The 23031-nt window shown below is 47.5% G+C and overlaps 2 protein-coding genes across 7 annotated transcripts; both read left to right on the top strand.

Moving 5' to 3' along the window:
• Positions 1–776: 776 nt before the first annotated feature.
• On the top strand, positions 777–22682 carry LOC136450308 (LEAF RUST 10 DISEASE-RESISTANCE LOCUS RECEPTOR-LIKE PROTEIN KINASE-like 1.2). Of its 6 annotated transcripts, XM_066450705.1 has the most exons (6): positions 4307–9566; positions 11510–12316; positions 20635–20664; positions 20988–21266; positions 21388–21838; positions 21952–22682. In XM_066450705.1, the coding sequence occupies exons 1-6, from the start codon at positions 8786–8788 to the stop codon at positions 22403–22405; spliced, it is 2802 nt and encodes a 933-aa protein (XP_066306802.1). In that variant the 5' UTR covers positions 4307–8785; the 3' UTR covers positions 22406–22682. The 6 variants fall into 6 exon arrangements, with proteins under 6 accessions (XP_066306807.1, XP_066306803.1, XP_066306802.1 ...); XM_066450710.1 differs by lacking the exons at positions 4307–9566; positions 11510–12316 and adding an exon at positions 777–1585; XM_066450706.1 differs by lacking the exon at positions 20635–20664 and having other exon boundaries at positions 4306–9566.
• Positions 14220–16626, top strand: LOC136450311 (LEAF RUST 10 DISEASE-RESISTANCE LOCUS RECEPTOR-LIKE PROTEIN KINASE-like 1.2). The gene is made up of 2 exons (XM_066450712.1): positions 14220–15547; positions 16475–16626. The coding sequence occupies exons 1-2, from the start codon at positions 14698–14700 to the stop codon at positions 16609–16611; spliced, it is 987 nt and encodes a 328-aa protein (XP_066306809.1). The 5' UTR covers positions 14220–14697; the 3' UTR covers positions 16612–16626.
• Positions 22683–23031: the final 349 nt, after the last annotated feature.

The raw sequence follows: 23031 nt of genomic DNA, 5'->3' as shown, positions 1-23031 counted from the left end.
TGGTCCACTGAACTTTAAGTTCCTGCTACTTCTAGCCTGAATTACAATAGTACAAAGTTAACGTTAGCCGTTACAACAGTATGTCAAGAAACGTCATCACATGAGCATGATGTCGAATGTATTAATATTTTTACTCTAGATGTTCATCTTGTTTCTAATATGGGCCTTCGCGTAGCAATTGATATCGAAGGTAGGTATGTCCAGATGTCCTTTACATTGCTCACGTATCTTGATCAATACCATTTCCTAATTGATTTGTCTATTAAATTAACAGATTTGTTTACTATAATTCTCATTTAAAACATGTAATTGTTGTTGATTTCGTTGCTTAAAAGATAACCTCTTAAATCTTGTTTGTCGTTCTAGAACATTTGCTCATAATATACATGTCGTCATTTTTTGAGCCAAAATTTTGTGCTGTGTCTAAGCTCGTCCTACCACCATTTTCGAGCTGGGTCCGCCACTGCTTTCAGATCCATCAAAAACCGAAAAACATGTAGTAGTGATAAGAAAAACAAAACCTGTCCAGTGATTATTCATCACCGGCAAGCCACTCGCTGAAGCTGGATGGCCATCCGCCATGAATAACGGGAGACGCAAGGACGGGCAGGCCGTGCCAAGGCTCAATCAGCTGCCGGTTGTCGCTTGCGGTCCAGTACTCCAGTGTCGTCGAAATTTCCACATCCAGGTCGAAGAACAGGTCGTTGTCACCCTAACTTCCGTCACTTGACTCTCACGCACAACCTCGCCGAATAAACCAGAACAACCCTCCGGGTCTCTCCCTCGGCTCCCCCATTCACACGCACGATGGCTCCCCTGCTCCTGCTCCTCCTCCTCCTCCCCGTCCAGCTCCTCCTCGCCGTAGCCGATGCCGTCCCCGATTCCTGCACCAAAGCCACATGCGGCGGCCAAGACATCCACTACCCGTTCTGGCTCAAGTCCTCTACGCCGGACTGCGGCTACCACCTGATCGGCCTTGTCTGCGAGGGCAACTCGACGCTGATCCTCCACTTCAAGTCCCACAGATACATAGTATCCAGCATCGACTACAAGACGCATACCGTCCTGGTCTCCGACGCCGACATCGCCGACGAGTACGCGGCCGGCTGCCCGCGGCTCCACGTGAACCTCACCATCGACACCGTCTGGCTGCGGCTCGCGCCCTCCGATTCCAACATCACCTTCCTCTACAGCTGCAAGAGGAACATTACCCTGTCATCTTTCGTGGAGTTGAGTGGGTGCCAACCACAACAACAAGATGGCAATAGGTCGTACGTGCTGTGGGATGGTGGGATCACTGGTGCTGAGGCGTACGAGTTCGAGTGCGAGGAGGTGGTGGTGGCGCCGGTGCTGGATGTACACAAGAAGACAATCGTGGGCGCGCCTGGCGGTCGGCCTCCGGGGAACGGATCCTTCCGTGAGGTGCTGCATGGCGGGTTCGAGTTGAACTACGACACCCACAACCACCAGTGCGACCGATGCGAGGGCTCCGGCGGATGGTGCGGCTACCAGCGCGACGAGACGCACGCCGGCGGCTTGACGTTCACCTGTTTCTGCGTGAGCGGCCCGACCTCGGATCGATGCGGTACGTATGTCTCCTCTTCCCCAGCGTTGGAATTTACTTCTCTTCGATTTTCCTGCTTAATTGCTTTGATTTTTTGGGTTATGGAACGTGGAGTGCCCATTGTTCATTTGAGTTTGCGCATGTTTTTGTTTGTTTGTTTCGTGCTGCAACAATCTGTGGACTACTCTAGTAATAGAGGAAGTTCAGATGGAGAAAACTAGCTTTCTCCATGTTTTAGTCAGCCACCAGAATTAGCAGCTGCTTTGTTCGGCAGTTAGGTGCACCGCGCTCGGTTGTTGCCTGGACTGGACCTCTGTGGAAAATTAATTCAGTGCGACGTCACCCGACTGCCGGTTCCGTCAAAACCAGAAGCGGCGGCGGCGGCGGCGGCCCAGTGCTCTCCAGTCTGTAGTATGCCTGTATCACAAATCACAATGACAGCAAGTGAACAAGTCGACGGCATAGCTGCCAGGTGCTGCTCGAGTTAGTAGTCAAGTTACAGGGCACGGGGCAACCTGAAGCCAGGTGCCGCTCGCCTGCTCTGCCTTCGGCTATCACCATTCAGGAAAACGACTAGTGAGGGGACTGGAGCACTAAACGCGCGTCATTCGGAACAACTTTCAGAACGAAAAAATCTCGCCTGGAAACGTAGAATGCTCGCGAGGTTGGTTTCTTACACGGTAGCAGAAGAAACTGGCGGGAGAAGCTTACGGCCCTACGTACGGGTCCTCAGTCAATTGGTCCTTCAACCCCGTGTTGAACGCATCTCCGACCGGTTGTTGCTTGTTACGTTTGGGTTGGTAGTACTGAGACTTCAGCTAGTTTAGTGGACTAACTCAGGTTACGGCACCTGGTACGTCTCACGTGATCTTTTCTCGGGCTGGACTCCACATAAGTCAGTTCGGCTGCTCATAAAGTTGCTTGTGCTAATTTGTACGGCTGATTTATTGGGAGAGAAAAGTAATATACCATGGCTTATAAGCTGACTTATAAGTCGGCTTATAATGGCAGCCGAACACTCCGCCAGTGACATGTTTAGAAATCAGAACTTCAAATAGAAGTGGTATGTTCAGAGAAATCGGAGATCAAAGCCAGGACTTTGTTTTCTGCGATTTTCCTTTTTTTTTTTTAGAACAAGCTCTTGTGCTTAGAGCATGACCAGATCATCAAATAAACTGTTCACAGATAAGCGCGTAGGAGGCCGCTGACCTCGCCCTATCCGCCGTGGAAGACAACCACTTTGTACGTTGAAGACAAGGACAAAAAAGTCATTTCCCCCATGTTCTATCTCCACAAGTACAAGAAATTAATAAAATAATTGGCGAGATGCGTTTTGGAAAAAATACACGCTTTCATAACGGTAATAGATAATTTTTTAGTTGACGGTGTCCCGTCAGCAAATACCATGTTTCTCCGATGTCCCTCAACAAAACATTCTTTTTTTACTAAAGATGGATATAAAACCTAGCTTGTCCCAGCTCCCTTCTCGCTCTCGTGAGTCCCATCACGGCCATGGTCAGATTTGCTCTCGCGGACACAGACGTGGGTTGCCGATGTGCACGGGCATGGCCGTCGGGGCACGCGAGCGTTGTGAGCTTTCATGGTGGGGGCACAGGGCTTAGGGCCGGAGCGCAGGAGCATCGGGAGAGGCGTGGGGAAGAAAGAGAGGCTGTGTGGAAGAAAGAGATGAGGAAAAAAATAAATGAGGAGAAGAAAAGATAAGGGCATTATGATCATTTCATTTGTTAGGAGGAGTTATTTTGCTAAACATTTTATAAAAAACGGCTTCAACTTTATTAGTGGAGCTATCTTGCAATAGAAGGAAAAAAAAACTACTCCACCTATGAAGTAGAGCTGTGTTAAATGGACCTTGACACTCCCTCTGAGGTCATCAATTGGGTCAGGGGAAAATGGCTCAATTCGGGACTGACCGTAGTTTGGTCCGTCAAGGCTAACCCGTTGGGCCTTAAAAAAGGCCAACCTGTCGCATAGTATGGGCGGACTGACTAGACATCTTGTGGTAGATTTTTTTTGTTTGATGTCTTCCACTTTTTCAGCAAATCAAAAGTTGCCACATGTCACACAACAAAGATAAAAGAAAATACAACATATATACGTCACATGACAACTTCTGGCAGATTTTGATGTATGTTATCTTCCACTTTCAAAAAATTAAAATCTGACATGACAAAAAATACAAAAAAAAATACAGCACATGTACAGCACGTATCCAGCCAAAAGGAACATCTTACAGAATACAACACATATACACAGAGAACAAATAGAAAATCACAAAACATATGAAGGAGAGTAGCACTCGCAGAGAGCAGTATAGCACATTCTGTGGAGCAAAGTACCAGAGAGTGCAGAAAACAATAACATACAGAATGATTTCAAGCAACAACTGCAGATAACGAGCGGACGCGGACGCGGACGCCACTGATGCCGCCGTTGCCGACGACGCCTCAACCACTGCGTTCAGCAACGCCGCTGCCGCCACCGCTGCCGATAACGCCACAGCCTCTCCAGTCGACAAAACTGCTGTCGTCGCCGTTGCTAACAATTCTGCAGCCGCCGCAGCCAACGACGCCACTGCCGCAGCCGCTGCCGATAGCTCCGCCGCCGCCAGACGCCGCAGCCGTACGCAATTCAAGTCGAACTAGCGAGGAACTTCGCGTGTCATACGTACGAAATGAAACAGCAAAACCTACATGGGCCTGAAGATACAGGCCCAACGCAAGCCTGTATATAGAGAAAAAAAAAGACAGAACGTTAACAGACATTTGAACTACACAAAAGTGGAAGATAACAACACAAGAAATCTGCTGGTAGATATTTAGAAATTCTGAATCTAAAGCCTAAACCAGGCATGAACTAAATTTGGCTCAAATTGTTACATGTATGTAAATTTAGTTAGGTTATGTTGCCTACTCATGGCTTATTTGGTTTAGTGCCCAAGCTAGTCAAGTCAGCCCAGTTCGCTTGAACTTATCAGTCATGATATAATGTTTTACTCTCACAATAAAACAGCATCAGTCGACTTATCAGCCGTAAAAATCATCGGCCAAACAGCTAATTGTTTCTAGGTACAGCTAAAATTAGTTTAAATTTATTGTGGTTGGCTAGCTAGTTGGCTAATAGTTGAAGACTTGCTAAAAAATTTGCTCACCTATTAACGTTTGTGTTGAGACATATTGGAGCTAATTTTATTTTCTAGCTAGCTAGCAATTAGCCTTAACATGCTCTTAATCCGAAGCCCATGCTTCCGGACGAGGTTGTTCTTCTGCACTTGGAGCCAGCCAAAAGACTTGACTCGAGGAGGAGCATAGCTGTGCCAACAAAGTCACGGTGATTGCCAACGAAGTCACGGTGATTGCAGACTGATCCATCCCGGGAGGACGATCGGTAGACCTGACTGGCAGAGAGTCGACTCTCTAGTCTCTTCATCCCGGGTGAGTGCAGTTTCGTGGAAAGAGCGATGATAATGCTACTAGTGGAGCAGACAAACGACTAAAAAGTGTGCAAACACGGAAACACCTACCGCACAAGCGCTGTCATTTAAAAGTTTTTTTTTAAAGTACTATCATTTAAAAGTCACTGGTGGCATTACCAATCAAGAATACCACTACATCTTCTCCTGTTCGCTTGGCCTGTAAGCCGTACTTTTTCAGTCAACGAACAGTATTTTTTTCTCATAATAAATTAGCCAACAATATTTTTAGCCATAACTTATCAGCTAAATAAACGGGGCAAAGTAGGCTGAAGTGACAGGACTCACGAAGACTTGACTGTTGAATCCAGGAATCAATCAAACTTGGGTGTTTAGTTCCCTTTCAAAATACTAAATTTTTCAAGATTCTCCGTCACATCGAATATTTGACGCATGCATGAAGTATTAAATATAAATAAAAAATAAAACTAATTACACAGTTTAGACGAAATTCACGAGACGAATCTTTTAAGCCTAATTAGACTATGATTGAACACTAATTATCAAATAACAACGAAAAACGCTACAGTATCATTTTGCAAAAAAAATCACCATCTAAACAGACCCTTGGCTGAAGCCCGAAGGAAAGCTACTGGACTGAGACAGCTCCAAGCGTACTCGCCGGGGTGAAAGTGATGGGACTGAAACCGGGAGCGTCAGTCAAGCCCGAGGGGCCACTCCAAACCACACGCACGCATGACGCAAGTCATGGTGTACTTGACATGAAAATGGACCGATACACACAAGATAGAATTAGAACCATTTGACGGGTCCGAACATTGGAAATTAAATGCAGACCCACGGGACCCGATGAAACAATCGCCCCGTTTGATAGAATTAGAACCATTTGACGGGTCCGAACATTGGAAATTAAATGCAGACCCACGGGACCCGATGAAACAATCGTCCCGTTTGTCTGTTTTATAAGCAGTACTTTTTCAGTCAACGAACAATATTTTTCTCTCACGATAAATCAGTTAATAGTACTTTCAGCCATGACTTATCAGCTAAACGAATAGAGCAAAGTGTGTGCCAGTAAGGCAGAATGCACCTTTACCGTCAGGACTCACGCTTTTTACTTTGCCATGGATTTTAATGTGAAAATAGAGTCTTGACTCGTGAGTCGTGACCTCTCAGGCGGAACAGTTTTTCTTACAAATTGATATCATGAAATTAGGTTCGGGATAATAACAATCACTAACAACAGAGATTAGAGCCAGTGTTAACCAGCATATTATGATTTGTTCATATGGAAGCAACTATATGACGTTAAGGGCATGCTTGATTGGGCTTTCTGAGAGTTTTTAGACTTTAGCTTTGCGACCTTCCAAAAGCCAAAAAGCTTCCGGAAGCCAAAAGCCAGAAGCTTCTCAAATTGAGCTTTTGGGCTTTTGACTCATGGTAGCTTTTTAGCTTTTGAAGGTCCAAAAGCTCCCAGAAAGCTGAAATAAATAGGGCCTAAGAGTCTATTTGACAGAACCCTTAGAGCAATTTATATCTATATGACGTTACGAGTTTATTTGGCAGAACCCTTAGAGTAATTTACAACTATAGATGTTATTAAGAGTCTATTTGGCAGAACCTTTAGAGCAATTTGCAGCTCAATTTATATTAGATTTGATCAAATACCTGGTCGGGTTGGCTAAGAAAAATGATTAGGTCAAAATCGTTGGACCGAATTCGACCCAATGCACTGACGGGTTCAGTTGGCTATTTCTAAGAGTTTTCTTATTTTGGGTTGAGCCATGGATAAAAAATCATGGTTTTGAACTTGACCCGACACTTTGGCGGGTTAGTTTTTTTTGAACAGGTGAACATGTCTAATTTAGAGGGAGCTTCGATAGATAGTATTTTACATATATATTGATTTTCTGAAGTGGTTTTTCGAAATCAATAAAAAAATTTGTAAGCTAGAAAATTAACTGCTCCTAATTCATTTTTTTCTCCATGGAATTTATCAACAAAAAAAATTAGTGACACTTTCAGATACATAATTATTTCTATCTGAAAGCCACTTTCCCACGTATGATCAAAAGCAAAATGAGTTCCTAGGAAACCCACGAGCTGTTCAGCTGATGATTTTTGTGGCTGATAAGCTGGCTGATGCTATTTTGTTGTGAGAAAAAAACACAGTACCATAGCCGACTGATGCTGTTTAGGAGCACCGGTTCATCAATTAACAAAACTAGAAGTATGCCCCGCGCGTTGCCGCGGGATTTTCTTAAAAATAAATATGTTATATACATAGCATTCATGTATGGTATTTTGTATATTGTGTATACATATATATGAATTTGACTTGCATGTTATTTTATTGTATCTGGTAAAAAATCGCTAAGCTAATAGAAGAAAAACCAATAGAATATTTGATTACATTAAAAGGGGATAGGTGATGAAACAAATAGCGTATGTAGATGACTTGTATGTTAATAGATTAAAGATTTAAAGTATTTCACATGATAGAGATGACATGGATATTTTTTTGTAATTAATAAGGGATGACATGGACTTAGTGGGGAATGATGTGGACACTTTGCATGAAAAGATAGAACATTTAGTGGGGTCACTTGGTGTGGAATGATGTGGACACCTTACATGAGAAATCATTTAGTGGGGTTTAACTTTATAAGAGTATATGATATGATTCTAGAAAAGGAATAGGAAAACATTGTGAGTGAAGATTTTCATGTACTAGCTTATATATACTGCTATATTCCTTTGATTGGGCATACTGTCCCAATGGAAGTCAACTAAAATCATACAGGACCAAGCAGTAGTAGGTTAAGATCGTATCTTGCCTGCCTGGACCAACAAGCCTAGGGATGACGTAGCAGGCAGCCGATGATCACTGATCAAACAGCCTAGGGTATACATGTGCTTGCATGTATACCCTCTTTGAACTGCAGCAACATCACCAAAACTGTAGAAGAATTACTCTTTTTCTGAACTGAGACGATAATATAATGTTCACATGTTGATGTTTGATAAACAGACAGGGTTCTCTAAAACACCTCTCGTATTATTCAGGTTCTTGCCTTATGTTACGGTATAAGATTAATGTGCATTTGAGCCTCCTTCAAAGACTCGATTGTTACTCTCCTATGTCACAGTTTTATCCTTCATGTGTCTCCTTGTCACTACTGATTCAGGTGATTACTGTATGAGTTTTGAGTCAAAATTATGAGAGTTATATATGAAAGTAGGAAATGCTTTGCTTGCTTGCACCCATGTATTAAGTCATAACCAGTTTAACACAAAACATTCCTTGTCTCCATTTAGCATGGTCCCTTGTGTCCACAATAACACTCCTAGGTTCAGCTACTACCTCATCACATTTCTTGCTTTCATACAGTAAACTAGCACACACAAAAAAACCCTGCTTACATCTGTAAGAAACAAATGTGAACCAATGCTCTACCATGACGATCAGTACCTGTTCATTACAATTATTTGAAAGGCAAACACGAATTCCATACTGGCCCAATCCAGTGTAGGCGCGGCAATGCCGCGCCCTGTTTTCTAGTGAATAACGGGGGATGTAATGGAAAGGACGACAGGCCATGCGAAGGCGCGAAGGCGCAAAGTCGCTCACTCGCTTGCGGTCCAGTCATGGCAAAATTTCCACAGCCAAGTCGTCCATCACTTGACTGTTGACTCTCACGCACAACCTCGCCGAATAAACCAGAACAACCCTCCGGGTCTCTCCCTCGGCTCCCCCATTCACACGCGCGATGGCTCCCCTGCTCCTGCTCCTCCTCCTCCCCGTCCAGCTCCTCCTCGCCGTAGCCGATGCCGTCCCCGATTCCTGCGCCAAAGCCATATGCGCCGGCAAGGACATCCACTACCCGTTCTGGCTCAACTCCTCCGCGCCTGACTGCGGCTACGCCGGGATCGGCCTTCTCTGCGAGGACAACTCGACGCTGATCCTCCCCGTTAACTCCCACAGATACATAGTATGGAGCATCGACTACAAGACGCATACCGTCCTGGTCTCCGACGACGACATCGCCGATGAGTACGCGGCCGGCTGCCCGCGGTTCCACGTGAACCTCACCATCGACACCGTCTGGCTGCGGCTCGCGCCCTCCGATTCCAACATCACCTTCCTCTACAGCTGCAAGACGAACATTACCCTGTCATCTGCCGTGGAGTTGAGTGGGTGCCAACCACAACAACAAGATGGCAATAGGTCGTACGTGCTGTGGGATGGTGGGATCACGGGTGCTGAGGCGTACGAGTTCGAGTGCGAGGAGGTGGTGGTGGCGCCGGTGCTGGATGTACACAAGAAGGTAGTCGTGGGCGCGCCTGGCGGTCCGCCTCCGGGGATCATATCCTTCCGTGAGGTGCTGCAGGGCGGGTTCGAGTTGAACTACGACACCCACAACCACCAGTGCGACCGATGCGAGGGCTCCGGCGGATGGTGCAGCTACCAGCGCGACGAGACGCACGGCGGCGGCTTGACGTTCACCTGTTTCTGCGAGGGCGGCCGGACCACGGATCGTTGCGTAACAGGTATGTCTCCTATTCCGTGCATTACTTTTCTTTTTTTTACTTTTCTGCTTGTCGCTCCTAGCGTGATTCAGGGGCGCGTCCGGACACACCTCCGGCCCCGTCCGAGTGTTCCCCCACGCACGAAACCACGCTCCCGCCGCCCGTGAAAAATAGTAGACTCATTTCAATCCCTGACCAAAAACAACAGAGCACCTATCGTCCCGCCGCCCCCACGGAATAGTAGACTCGTTCCGTCGCGCAGGGGCTGCCATCCCGCCATCCCACCGCGCCGCCTCGTCCCCCCCCCCAGCCATCCCGCCGCACCGCCCATCCCCCGCCGCACCCACGCCAGGTGCGTCGCATCCTCGTCGCGCTCCCATCAGAAAGTATTACTTGTTTGCATCATCAAACAAAAAGAAATGCGAGATGCAACGTCAGAACAAGTCTACTACAACATTAGAATAAATCGACTGCAACAACAGAACAAAAGCTACTGCAATACGAGATGCAACATCAGAAAACAGAAACCAATGCACCAAAAAATATTACTTGTTGCAACACCGTAACAAGGCTACTGCAACAAAAACAGAACAAAAACGCAAATGCGAGAAATCAACATAAAAAAAAGATTAATGCAACAAAGAAAAATTACTTGTTGCGGCAGTGTCAATATCAGCTAATCCATTCTGCCTTTTCGATCAATGCAACCAAAGTGACCACCTATCACACATCCTACTAGTCCTGTGAGTTGCGGGTACACTAACCTGTGACTTATTACAGACGTGTGTCGGGAATGCGCGTTTGTGAATTCATATCACAGACGCGCATTGGTGTGGCGTCTGTAGGGAGCGTTGTACAGTTTTTTATGTAGTGCCCGCTAGATGGAAACATCTTTTTGAACCGAAAGGTTTGTTTCGTAGAGTCTCTTGAGGAGTTTCTAGCTGAATCTTTGAAGGGCTCTACCAAATAATATTTTATAAAGAAACATTGTACGTTTATTTTGTGAAATGGTTATCCTAAATGAACAAGGAGGCTTGAAACTGAAAAACCTAACTACCTTTGATTCACTTACTATATACTCCTAATTGTAGAGAAGTAAGTACTTTCAGCCAAAAGTCTTATAGAGAAGTACTTGCAGCCAAAAAAATTATAGAGAAGTACTTGCAGCTAAAAAAACACATATCTTTATACAAACCACCTTCCCCACGTAGAATTAAAAGCATAAGAAGATCTTAAGAAACCCAATTTTTGGAGCACAATTTCACACGTTAACAAATTTTCTTCTAGAAAATGAACATCCTGGCTTCAAGTACTAGCTTATAGCCTTATACTATATTCTTTTGATTGGTATATACGGTCCGAGTGGAATTTAACTAAAATCACCCCAATGTAGTACAGAGTGAGTTAAAATCCTATCTTGCCTGGACCAACAAGCTTAGGGATCATATAGCACGCAGCGGAAGAAAAATTCTATCGACGCAGGTTCACCCAATTTTCTTCCCAGGCAGCGGACGATCACTGATTCAACGGTTTGGCACGGACCGGCGCAAGACCGCCAAGTCCACGCTACTTCAGTCTCCATCTCCCAGCCTGTCCCACCTCCATGCCAATCGGCTTGTTTGGAGTATCTCCTGCACCACCTCCGGCCCACCACCAACCAGCCTTCGCCGAAACCCGGTCAAGACGTCGAGTCCACGGGACCTATAAGTCACAACTCACAAGAAACCAAACGCGTGCCCAATTGGAGCTAACAAAACTATCTCAAAAAAAAAAAAGAGCTAACAAAACAGCCAGATGAGCGTGAACCCACCTCGCCTTCTCGCCGCCATGGTTGTTCACCTACCATGTCTCCCCGTCCTCCTCTTCGTCTTCCTCGCCGTCCATGTCCCCTCCTCCACCTGTGGCAACCCTCTTCCGAGCACTTACAACGTCTCCATGTGCTCGGAATCGTTCTGGTGCGGCAGCGTCGAAATCCACTACCCGTTCTACCTTGTCAACGCAACCGAAGCAATCGCCGATTACAGCGGGAACTACTCTTGCGGGAACAATCGCCGAAGCAACCGAAGCAACCGACTTGAGCATTTCCTGCAAACTCGAGGGGCAGACCTGGATCCCTACCATCCGTCTCCACGGCGACGACTACACCGTCGAGAACATATCCTACCACTACGACCATCAGACCATCCTACTGGTGGACAGCGATGTGCTCGGAGGCGCAGGCGGCGACTGCCCTCCTGTCCGCCATGAAGTCAGCTTCGACGAGACATGGCTGCATAGCAGCAGCTACAACGACAACCTCACCATCCTCTTCGGCTGCGACCTACGCGGTCCCGTGCCGCCTGAATTCGACGCATACAAAATCAACTGCACGCAGTTCAAGAGTCCGCCAGGTGCTGGCCCAGGAGACTCCTTCGTGGTCATTATGACTGATGAGCATGACAGGTATCTGGAGCAAGAATTGGCTACGGAGTGCGGCAACACCATGGTTGTCACCGTGCCAGTGAGAGGCGATGTTCGGATGGCCGCAAGTTATAACAAGAGCAACTTCACAAGCGGCGGATACGGAGACGTGCTTAAGCGTGGGTTCGAGTTGGAATGGAGCCGTATCACAGGCACAGAGGATGGGTGTCACCTGTGCGAGGCGTCGAACGGGCAATGCGCCTATAGCCAACACAGGGACTTCCTGGGCTGCTTGTGCCACGGAGGGAAGGTGGGCAACCCGGACTGCGAACACATCGTCCCTGCGACTGCGAGCACCGCAACTGCATCACGTAAGTCCTTCTGAACCGACCCTTTTGTTTTTGCAATCACCAGAGCACGCACCGGTTGCGTCAGTAGCTTGGAACCTCGTAGCTATCCTCGCAACGTCCCGTGTTTTTGCCTGGGAAATTAATGCTTGGGTAGGTACAGAGCTGGAAATTCTGGCTCCTGCTTGCATCATTCGACAAGGATGTTTACAGCCTCGCGACCCTGGTTCTGCTTTTTGCACCAAATCCGTCCTTTTTCTCGTGAGCGAGATTCATCAGGCGGCCCGGCGGCCTGCCGTGCTCCACGAGCAGAGGCGGTATTGCCCCTGTTTCCGAGTGGAACAAGGACCAGGATGCTAAACGGCAAACGCAGCCCACAGGCGGACAGCCGGACAGGCCTGGTTTGCGTTGCCAAACGGAGAGGTTTGGTAGCGCTGGCTGGCTCTAGCTGTCTAGCTGGCGGGCAAACATTGTTTGGTTTTCGTTGCTGTTGGATCTTTGTTCCGGACGTATAAGCCATGTTTTAGTCCATCCGAAGATGTGTTTCCAGGGTTGGAGTTGTTAGTGAGACTGTGAGAGTATGCTTTCTATTCGTTCAGTGGTTCACAAAAGAGGACTGACAACACGAGGCAAACGCCCTGTTCGTTTTGGTTTGTTTGACTTATAAGCCATAACTGAAAGTACTGTTGGCTGGTTTGGTGTGAAAGAAAAATACTGTTCGTTGGCTGATAAGCCATGACTTATAAGCCAAATACGACCAAGCGAACAGGCTGAAAGTAGAGTGGGTTCAGACTCCACCACCTAGTTACGCAAAGTAGAGTCGAGGTTTGAAGTCACGTTGTCCTAAGTTGTAAAAAGTTTTTGTTTTTGCTTTGTTTATATAGTTACATTTTCGTTTCTATCGTCTAATAAAATTTACGACAAAGCTTTTGTCGTCCTTTCAAAAAAAACAAGAGTGGTTCCATGCTCTTTGGTACTCCTATGGTTATGAGTGCTGACCACTTATAGAATATTATAAAGCTAAATTTTCTTCTACTGTAGTACCAGGATTAGTGGAAACAATCATTAATTCCTCTAAGAAAAGGGTAGATTATCAAGCAGAGAGCCAAGACCACACCCACGCGCCTTTGCTTCAAGTGACGGATATAGAATGAAAATTCAGAGAGGTTTGATGTCGTCATTTTTAACCTTCAGCCTCTTCTCCCCAAAGCAGGCGTAACAAAATTCTTAGGGGTTCTAGGGGGGAATTATCGACAGTAGGGGGGCTTGAGCCCCGACCCACCCACCGCTGGATCCATTCCTGCTGGCTTCCATGACATTGTTGCTGTGCAAGCTCTGTATTGGAGCGACACCAAACCGATAGTGAGAGCAGTGACTGTCGTATGGAATCCTCTAATTGATAGAGTGTTTTTTCCATCCAAAGACGTGGTTGTTGGTCTTAGGCCTTGTTTAGTTACTCCCCTAAAGTTTACTTCCTATCACATTAGATGTTTAGACATATGTATGGAGTATTAAATATAGACTAAAAATAATTAATTGTACAGATTGCGGCTAATTTACGAGACGAATTTTTTAAGCCTAATTAGTCCATGATTTGACAATGTGGTGCTAAACATGTGCTAATGACGGATTAATTAGGCTTAATAAATTCGTCTCGCGGATTCACGAGAACTTCTGTAATTTGTTTTATTATTACTCTCCGAACACTCATATGTGGCATCCTCATGTGACACCCTAAACTTTAACCTCTAGATTCAAACAACATTTTAGTCGTGATTCGTGATGTCGTACTTTCTGTTTACTCCCATTTCACGGTCCCAACCTTAGCAGCCTGTTGTTAAAAAAAAAAACTTAGCAGCCGTGTTATTGGAGTGACAGTTGTCGAGACGAGGGACGTGGAATAAGAAATGTGGTACTGCATCATGTTTTTCACATAATAGGAAAATAAAATAAATAGTTCTTCCGGAACGAACAACTTTACCCGATCGCCAAGTTTCCATCACTGCATCACAGAGGGGATCAGAGGACTGGGTCCTGACTCCTGAGTACCACTGCATTTATGTAGTTGCTGACCACCATGTAGGAGTGTTCAACGCTAAACGCAAATCTTTCTTCTAGATAGAACACGAGCCCCGACGGGACAACGACGGGGAGGCAAGAGTCATAGGCCGTAGCTAACCTTGCGTGGCAGCGATTGGCATTTCGCGACACCCAGGTGGCCAAGATGGTCATGGTCAACCACGGCTGTTCCGATCTGGTGGCGCCCTCGTCTGCCACCCAACCTTCCGAGAAGACTCCGCAGCCCCTTGTTGCCTTATAAACAGAGAGAGGTAAGGCCGGCGGCCACCAAACTACGGGGAGGGAGAGAAAAAAAAACACTCGTCTGACTTATTGAGCCATCAGCCATGGCCCTTTGCTCGCTACGCCACCGGCTGCCGCTGCCGCTGCCGCTCCTCCTTGCCGTCTTGTTTGCCGCTTCCCGTGGCGATCCTTCCGGCGACGACTACAATCCCTCCATATGCCAGCGGCAACCATACACATGCGGCAAAGTGAATATCAGCTACCCGTTCTATCTTTCCGGCCAGACGGCAGATGTCCTGGGCCACAACAACTCCTCCTGCGGATACCCTGGGCTGGCCATCGACTGTGTGGACGACAAGTATCCCACCATGCAACTCGGCAGCAGCAGCAACACAGGCTACTCCTACAACGTGACGGGCATCGACTACTCCAACTCCACCATCTCCCTCGCCGACCCGGATGTCCTTGATGATGAGAGCTGCCCATGGGTCGACCACAACGTCACCGTTTCGCCAACGCCAACCTTGTGGCTGAACCTGTCGGAGTGCACCGTTGGTTACCTCTTCTTCTTCGCCAACTGCTCCATCAACACTCTCTCTGTCCCTGGACAACCTACCATCCAGCCGATCGCATGTGCAAGTTATGGTGTAGATGGTTATTCTTTTGTGATCCCTTCGGAGGTGCCCCAACAAACTTTATCACGGGAGTGCAAGCAAGTTACCCAAGTGCCGGTGATTCAGAACGCCTCACTGACGATCTATCAGCAATGGAGCACCAACGGGTACCGCAACGCTCTTAACCAGGGTTTCCAGTTGGAATGGAATTCAAGCCGGAGGTCCGACCGGTGTGCCAAGTGCGAGGTATCCAATGGAAGTTGTGCATACAACAGAGATGGGGAATTCGTAGCTTGCTTGTGCACCAACGGGCGAGTGAGCGACCATGAATGCACCAAAGGTAAGCCCTTTCTGTCTTGTACTGCCTTTTCTCCTCCCTTTTTTTGTTTGAAACCAAGCCTTTTCTCCTTCCTTGGTGTCAAATTGCTAAGGGGATCCATTAGCTTGCAGCTTCATCAACTGTAAGTAGGGAGGTAGCTGCTAGTTGTAGCTTCAGTAAAAACAAAAAAAAAAAGTTTTTGTTTCAAATTTTACCTTGAAATCAAATCTTTGCTTGGCCTGAACAAACAACTTCGATTGATTTTTGAAAATAAAAGGTGTTGAAATGGATCTAAATTAAAGGATGAAAAGTCTGTAAAAATCAATCAACCATGTAGCAATTTTAGCCCTATCCTTAACAGGACCACCAGCAGAATCCTGCAACCAGCTTGCCAATCCTGCAACCAGCTTGCCATATTTTGGGCCTTCTTCATCTTCTTCCCCTTGAGCCTTCCAGATACGGTCTCGAACGGAAAAGTATGTTACATATTGCTCTGCTTCGGTTCCCTTGTTTCACATCTTCACGGCAAATCGATCCAATACCGTGGCTGATGGAGTTTTGAACCATGTCAGTTTCCTTCCAACCCTAAAACCTGCAGCCGCTGCTCCCTCACGCTTACCACTCTGTAATGTTCCACATGAGTTAGGTTCAATTTCGACTGATGGTTTCTGCGACTAATAAACCGACTGAAGCTGATTTGTTGTAAGAAAAAAATATTATACCATAGTTGATAAACATGGCTGATAAGTTCAAGCGAACAGGCTGGGCATGGAAATGGAATAAAAGCAATACCCGAACACGACCTTGGACCAGCCACTCTGACCGATTCTTCCCCCAATCTGGACGCGATATGTTGTTGTGGACCGCGCATGCTGTTATATTTCTCCGCGGCTGCCGTCGGCGGGAATGAAACAGAACTTAACCAGGGTCTTCGGGTTACTTTTACAGCCCATCGCCGGCACATGCCTACTGCTGCTGCTGGAAGCCACAGTGATAGGAGGAAGCGGCTCAATTTTTCTCAAGCTGTCCTTCACAGCCACAGGCCCTGTTCACTTGTCTTACGTACTGTTTCAGCAAATAAATGATATTTTTCTCTCATAATAAATTAGCAAACAGTACTTTCAATCATAGATTTTCATCGAAGCGAACAGGCCCGTAGACTCGATCTATAGGAACCACTGACCGAAGCATTTCTGCCGTAGAATACATACGGCATCGTTGAACACAAGCAGGAGAATAGGACAACCATTCCAAAACGAAAATTGGAGGGGGAAAAAAACAGCTTCCTTCTAGAAACCACCTGCACAATACCAGTAGTAATAAAAAAAAAGCATAGACGACCAATAGATCTTCCCTTTTTGACGCCAATTTGGAAAAGTGACTAGCCAAGCTCTGGAGTCGCCACGGGATAGGGACATGGGTGGGTCAGGTAGCGCAGCGACTCTGGCAGTGTGGCGCGGTAGGTTGGCAACGTCGCGACTCGCGAGTCGGCTACTACAAGCAGGCAGGCGCAGGCCCCTCATCAAGCCACCGTGTGCCCTTGTGTCCTTGCCCGTCGTCAGTGTCAGCCACCCAACCTTCGCCGGTACTGCACGGCTGGCTGCACTTGCCACTGCCAAAGCGAGGCTTAAAACATCGCTTGACAAAAAAAAAACGGAGCCTGCCGCCGCCTGCCCGCCGTCCGCCAACCAAAACCGCGCGCCAGAAACCCCGGAGAGCTGAACAGAGCTGCCACCTGCCATGCCGTCCCCGACCCCGAGCCACCACCACGACCGAGGCCGCCTCCTCCTCGTACTCCTCCTACTCGCCGCGGCCGTCGCGTCGCGCGGCGATGACGACACGTACGCCGTCTCCGCGTGCCGGTCGCGGCCGTACCTCTGCGGCGGCGTGAACATCAGCTACCCGTTCTACCTTGCCAGCGACGACGCCAAGGCCGTCCCAGACCACGACGCCGAGTCCTACTGCGGCTACCCGGGCCTCGCCGTCAGCTGCGACGACGCCAACAACAAGCCCGTCCTGAAGCTCGGGGACGACAACTACACGGTCTCGGGCATCGACTACGCCAACCTGATCGTCTCGCTCGCCGACGCGGACGCCACGGGCGCGGGCAACGGCGCATGCCCCGTCGTGGACCACAACGTGACCATCCCACTGGCCGTCCAGCTGTCCGTTATTCTCCACAGCGTCGACTACCTCTTCTTCTTCGTCGGCTGCTCCTTCGGCACGGAGGCCGAGCCCGCTCCCAAACCGCCGAAGCCGCCGACCATCAAGCCCATCACCTGTGGAGACATGGACAAACCGGCTTCCATGACGTTCGTGCTCCCGCGCGGCGAGGTGCCTCCCGGCGACTGGTCGAGCGCGTGCCGGCAGGTTTTCGAAGTGCCAGTGCTCAAGAGCTCCGTCCCGTCCAAGGCTGTCGCTGAGGACCCGGTGTGGAGGAACGACGGGTACGGCAAGGCCCTCCGCGCGGGGTTCCAGCTGGGCTGGGACCGGAGCTCCGGTCCGTGCGGCCAATGCGAGCAGTCCAGCGGCAAGTGTGGGTACAACCGCGCCGGCGAGTTCCTGGGCTGCCTCTGCGCCGACGGCCGCGTGGGCGACGGCGGTTGCAGTAAGATATCAGCTGACTCCTCCGCTCTGTCTTGGCCCGGTACGTAATAAACTAATAACCATGCCTCTGTCGTCCAAATCGCCATAGAAAGGATCGAGCCATTATTAGCCTTCGATACCGTGCATTCATTTAATCAGGCGTCGTTAACTATCTGTTGCTTGCAGCGATTAACCTTATTAGCTTCATAATTACGCACCATATCGCTGCTAATAATCCATGGTTTCCTGCACGCTAACGCTTTCTTTTCTGTCCGGAGAAAACACTGTCCCGTTAGAAATACAGACAGACACTATCAAATATCTGGGTGTGAAACGAACCAGAGCTTAAAGCGCGTCAGTCCAATTAGTTCCGGCTCTGCTGCTCAGTAACCCGTCCTCTCTCGATAGAGATGTGTCATAGACTCATAGATAGCAACGGCACCTCGCGCTTTGTTTTCAAGTGTCTCCATGTTTGTTTGGCTGATAAGCTATGACTGAAAGTATCGTTGGCTGATTTATTATGAGAGAAAAATATTATTCCTTAATTAAAAAAGTACGATTTATAAGTCAAGCGAGCAGGGCGACGGCGGCGGGGCTGTTGGGACGAGTCGGCCTCCGAGATCACGAGTTCGGTCACGTCGCTCTCAGCACGACCACGCGTTGAGGAAAATCGATGGAGCCACAGCGACGGGGCTCCGTCTCGCCCAAGACTTCTTCCTCTTGGTTGTGTGTCATCGTACGGACAGGGACCAGTTGAGAATTTGGAAGTATCTTAGCATCCATCTCTCCTACCTTCCGTACCCTTGTTAGCCATGCAGGCTGCAGCACCAAATCATGCGGCCAACACTGCTCTTCAGTACTCTCCAGGCACTTATACATAATTAATTGCTTAGAAGGACTGTGTCCTTTGCTACGATCGATTGCCACATCACGGTTTGCATGACAGTAGCTTACCTTCATGTACAAGACTCGTAGCTTGTAGCCTAGCCTGTAGGCTGTTGCTGATTGAAGCCTTACGACGTTTATGGCCGAAAACCCCACCTGATCGACAGAGGCGCCCAAACAACGCTCCCCGGCAAGAGCTACTTGCGGAATTAATGGTTGCGCGTCTAATGAGAGATCCATGCCCCACCTGTTGATGTAGGAGCACAGCAGAAACTGCTGCGCACTAGCGTAGTCTTGTTAATTTCAGAGACATACATCTCGTCGCTTTATCTAATAACTGAAAACCGTGGCGATTCAGTTTTTTTTGTGGTTGCCTGAATCGCTGGTGTTCACATTAATTGGGACCGTTGATGCCTGAGATAGCAACTTCATATAGGCATTTTCACTCACATTATTGGTAACTGGATAGATTGTGGAATCAGTGTACTACTTTGCAACAGTATGAGCCATGAGCCTCGAGCCTCTAGCTTAAAATTTCTATGTTCAAGGACTTCAAAGATTATTGTGTTCTTCAACTAGCAGGTTTAGAGTGGTAGCTTTACATTTCAAACCTTCTTCATTCAAGACTTTGATTCCCTGGTTAGCCTTTTCAAACTGCTCTGATTTGTTTGAGATGTTGATGAGGATATAATCTCAAAAACTAGTACTGGTAAAAATTGCTTCTTCTTTGATTTGATGGCTTTCAACTGCTCTGATTTCATATTGAGATGTTCACTTTTGGCTATTCAGAAAGCTTAGGAATATTTCAGATGTCTGTCTTGCAAGATATTTGTTGCCCACCTTTATTTTGATGCCGACCTCCTACCTATAGCCCTGTGTCCTGAGTCCTGAGGGACATTATGATTACGACTTTATAATAATATATATACAAAGACCAAGTTATTCACCAAAGGCGAATTGATTACTTGCCTCCGCAACTTTTCCCTGTATCGTAGCATTTTTCCATGTTATTACATGATGCATCGTATCTTCCTAAAGAGGAGCAAGTTTCAGCAAAATAAAAGAGAGGGCAGAAAGGAAGATCTTGCATCATGCTCCACTATTACTACAAGATATAGATTATTCAAAATGCAGGATCTGCCTATCTGGTCAAAAAGGACACTGAACTTGGTTTGCATTTTGGCCAAAGTTACCAGCATGGATCCCTTGCTTTATTGATAAGGAGAATTATGTCTGCGATTTCAACAGAGGAAGGAAACAACAATAGAAAGTTACTTTTGCTGCTTCTAGCTCTTGCTACGCATCATATAATTCAATTGAGTTTATACAAATGAAACTCCATATCCTACTACTGAACAACTGAATTTTAACAAGTGTACCTGATCAATTGAATGAAAATAACCACCAAAATTTCTCGGTTTGCAGTTAATTTTCTTACATTGTCTTCCTTGCATGAGTTTTCTTTTGGGGCAATTTCTAGTGGAGTCTGCCTTGTTATTTCGAGTAGCATGTACTACTTTTGTTTGATGTAAATTTCTAGGTTTGCAGTAATACTTTTGTGCTTTGTGTTTCTGTTTGATGTAAATCATCTTAATCTTGCTCAAATCTGACATTGTCTTTTGTTCGTTGGCATACAGGGTCAAAAAAGAAAACAGCAATTATTGCTGGTAAGCACTACGCAGCCTTTATCTACAAATTTCGCTGAAATTTGGCTTACGCTGATTTGTTGTGAGAGGAAAACATTATTCGTTCGCTCAAAAGTACTGCTGAAGTAGTGCTACAGAATAGAGCGAATGTTTCTTAAATGGCCCACTGTTGGCTTTCTGCATAAATATATCCCCTTTGTTCCCACAAATTTTGCTGCACTCCCTAGTATTACGTATCATTTTATAGTTAACTGCACACACCTGCTCCTGGAAGTACGCAGCTTTCAGCAATATTACTAGTAAGATTAGTATGACTGTAATATTAACTCACGCAACCTTTTCAGGTGTCGTGGCTGGTGGTGCCGGTGTTGCAGGGCTTGCCGCTGCCATATTTTTGTTCATGCGCAAGAGGAAGCAGAAGAAAGTGATCAACTCATCTTCGAAGCTCCTCAAGTACAGCGGCTCTGGTGGGACCCCGCGTTCTCAGGTCGGCGACGTGGAGTCCGGCAGCATCGAGGACCCGCCAACGCACCTCTTCACCTACGAGGAGCTCGAGGAGGCCACCAACTGCTTCAATGAAAACAGAGAACTCGGTGATGGTGGCTTCGGCACCGTCTACAAAGGTACTCCTAGAAATGATCTCTCTCTGGATTTGCACTTTTGCAGTGCTACCAACAGAGAACTCGGTGATGGTGGCTTAGAAATGATCTCTCAAGCCTGGTGTTCCTTGTGCTCGATCTGCAGGGTACCTCAAGGACGGGCGCGTGGTGGCGGTGAAGCGGCTGTACAACAACAGCTACCGGCGCGTGGAGCAGTTCCAGAACGAGGCGGCCATCCTGTCCGGGCTGCGCCACCCGAACCTGGTCATGTTCTACGGCTGCACGTCCAGCCAGAGCCGCGAGCTGCTGCTGGTGTACGAGTTCGTGGCCAACGGCACGGTCGCCGACCACCTGCACGGGCAGCGAGCCCCCGAGCGCGCCCTCTCGTGGCCGCTCCGCCTCAGCATCGCCGTGGAGTCCGCCGCGGCGCTCACCTACCTGCACGCCATCGAGCCACCCGTCGTGCACCGCGACGTCAAGACCACCAACATCCTCCTGGACGCCGACTACCACGTCAAGGTCGCCGACTTCGGCCTCTCCCGCCTCTTCCCCCTCGACGTCACGCACGTCTCCACCGCTCCCCAGGGCACACCAGGGTATGTCCATGCCGTCGTAGTTCGTTTCATACATCGACCAGTTTACTGTTTTCCCAAAATGTAGTTCCGTTGATCAACAGAGAACATTTTGTGTTTTTGCACATGGCTGGCAGGTATGTAGATCCAGAGTACCACCAGTGCTACCAGCTGACGGACAAGAGCGACGTCTACAGTTTCGGAGTGGTGCTGGTGGAGCTCATCTCGTCGAAGCCCGCCGTCGACATCACCCGACACCGCAACGAGATCAACCTGGCCGGCATGGCCATCAGCAAGATCCAGAAGTGCCAGCTGGAGGAGATCGTCGACCTCGGCCTGGGCTACGAGACCGACCCGGCCACCAAGAAGATGATGACCATGGTCGCGGAGCTGGCCTTCCGTTGCCTGCAGCAGAACGGCGAGATGCGCCCGCCCATCAAGGAGGTGCTCGAGGTGCTCAGGAGCATTCAGGGTGAATGCCTGATGGAGAAGGACGGAGACAAGAAGAACAAGGACGGCCCCGTGTCTCCCACCACGGTTCATGCTCCGTGGGACAGCAAGGCCACCACGCCCAACACCAGCAAGGACTAGATTAGTTAGTACTGAGGACCGAGACCGCCCGAGATTTATTTGTGCTTCATGTTTGTATTTAGGCTTCCGCATAGAGAACTGCTTTGCTGTTGTGTGACTGTGAGGCATGCCAGATTGCCTGTCATTTGTTTCCAGGCTTCGTAGTTCCTGCTGATGTAAATATTTGTTCTGTTGGTGCTGTCAAGACAGAGGGAATGTACATATATGTGTAAAGAGTGGTGAATGGTACATACATATACATATACATATACATATACATATACATATACATATACATGAGTACTACTACTACCTCCGTCCCAAAATAAGTCTCAAAATAAATGACGTTTTTTACTTTCAGACATCTTATTACTGTTTGTCTTATTCAAAAAATTTACGTAAATTATAAAATAAATAAATCATTATTAAAGTATCTCTAATGATAAAATAGGTCATAACAAAATAAATAATATTTATAAAATTTTTTAAATAAGACAAATGGTCAAATAAGATGCCTGAAAGTCAAAAACGTCACTTATTACTAAATAGATGTCGCTTGTGACTAGCCTGACCTTTGACAAATGTGATGTGCACAAGCTTGCTGCCGTTTCACCCGTCAGTTTCCAATTGATATGTGGAGCATGATC

The sequence above is a fragment of the Miscanthus floridulus genome, chromosome 5 (genome assembly GCF_019320115.1).
Source record: "Miscanthus floridulus cultivar M001 chromosome 5, ASM1932011v1, whole genome shotgun sequence".
Classification (NCBI taxonomy): Eukaryota; Viridiplantae; Streptophyta; class Magnoliopsida; order Poales; family Poaceae; genus Miscanthus; species Miscanthus floridulus.
The sequence above is the reverse complement of the archived record's forward strand: the minus strand, read 5'-3'. Positions and strand labels throughout refer to the sequence as shown.

Bases quoted from the DNA above. Each gene is read 5' to 3' on its own strand.
- LOC136450311 (XM_066450712.1), top strand. From the start codon at position 14,698: ATGGCCCTTTGCTCGCTACGCCACCGGCTGCCGCTGCCGCTGCCGCTC. The intron at 15,548-16,474 runs GTAAGCCCTTTC...TTACTTTTACAG, and splicing joins CGACCATGAATGCACCAAAG to CCCATCGCCGGCACATGCCT.
- LOC136450308 (XM_066450705.1), top strand. From the start codon at position 8,786: ATGGCTCCCCTGCTCCTGCTCCTCCTCCTCCCCGTCCAGCTCCTCCTC. The intron at 9,567-11,509 runs GTATGTCTCCTA...CTGGTGCGGCAG, and splicing joins CACGGATCGTTGCGTAACAG to CGTCGAAATCCACTACCCGT. The intron at 21,839-21,951 runs GTATGTCCATGC...CATGGCTGGCAG, and splicing joins GCTCCCCAGGGCACACCAGG to GTATGTAGATCCAGAGTACC.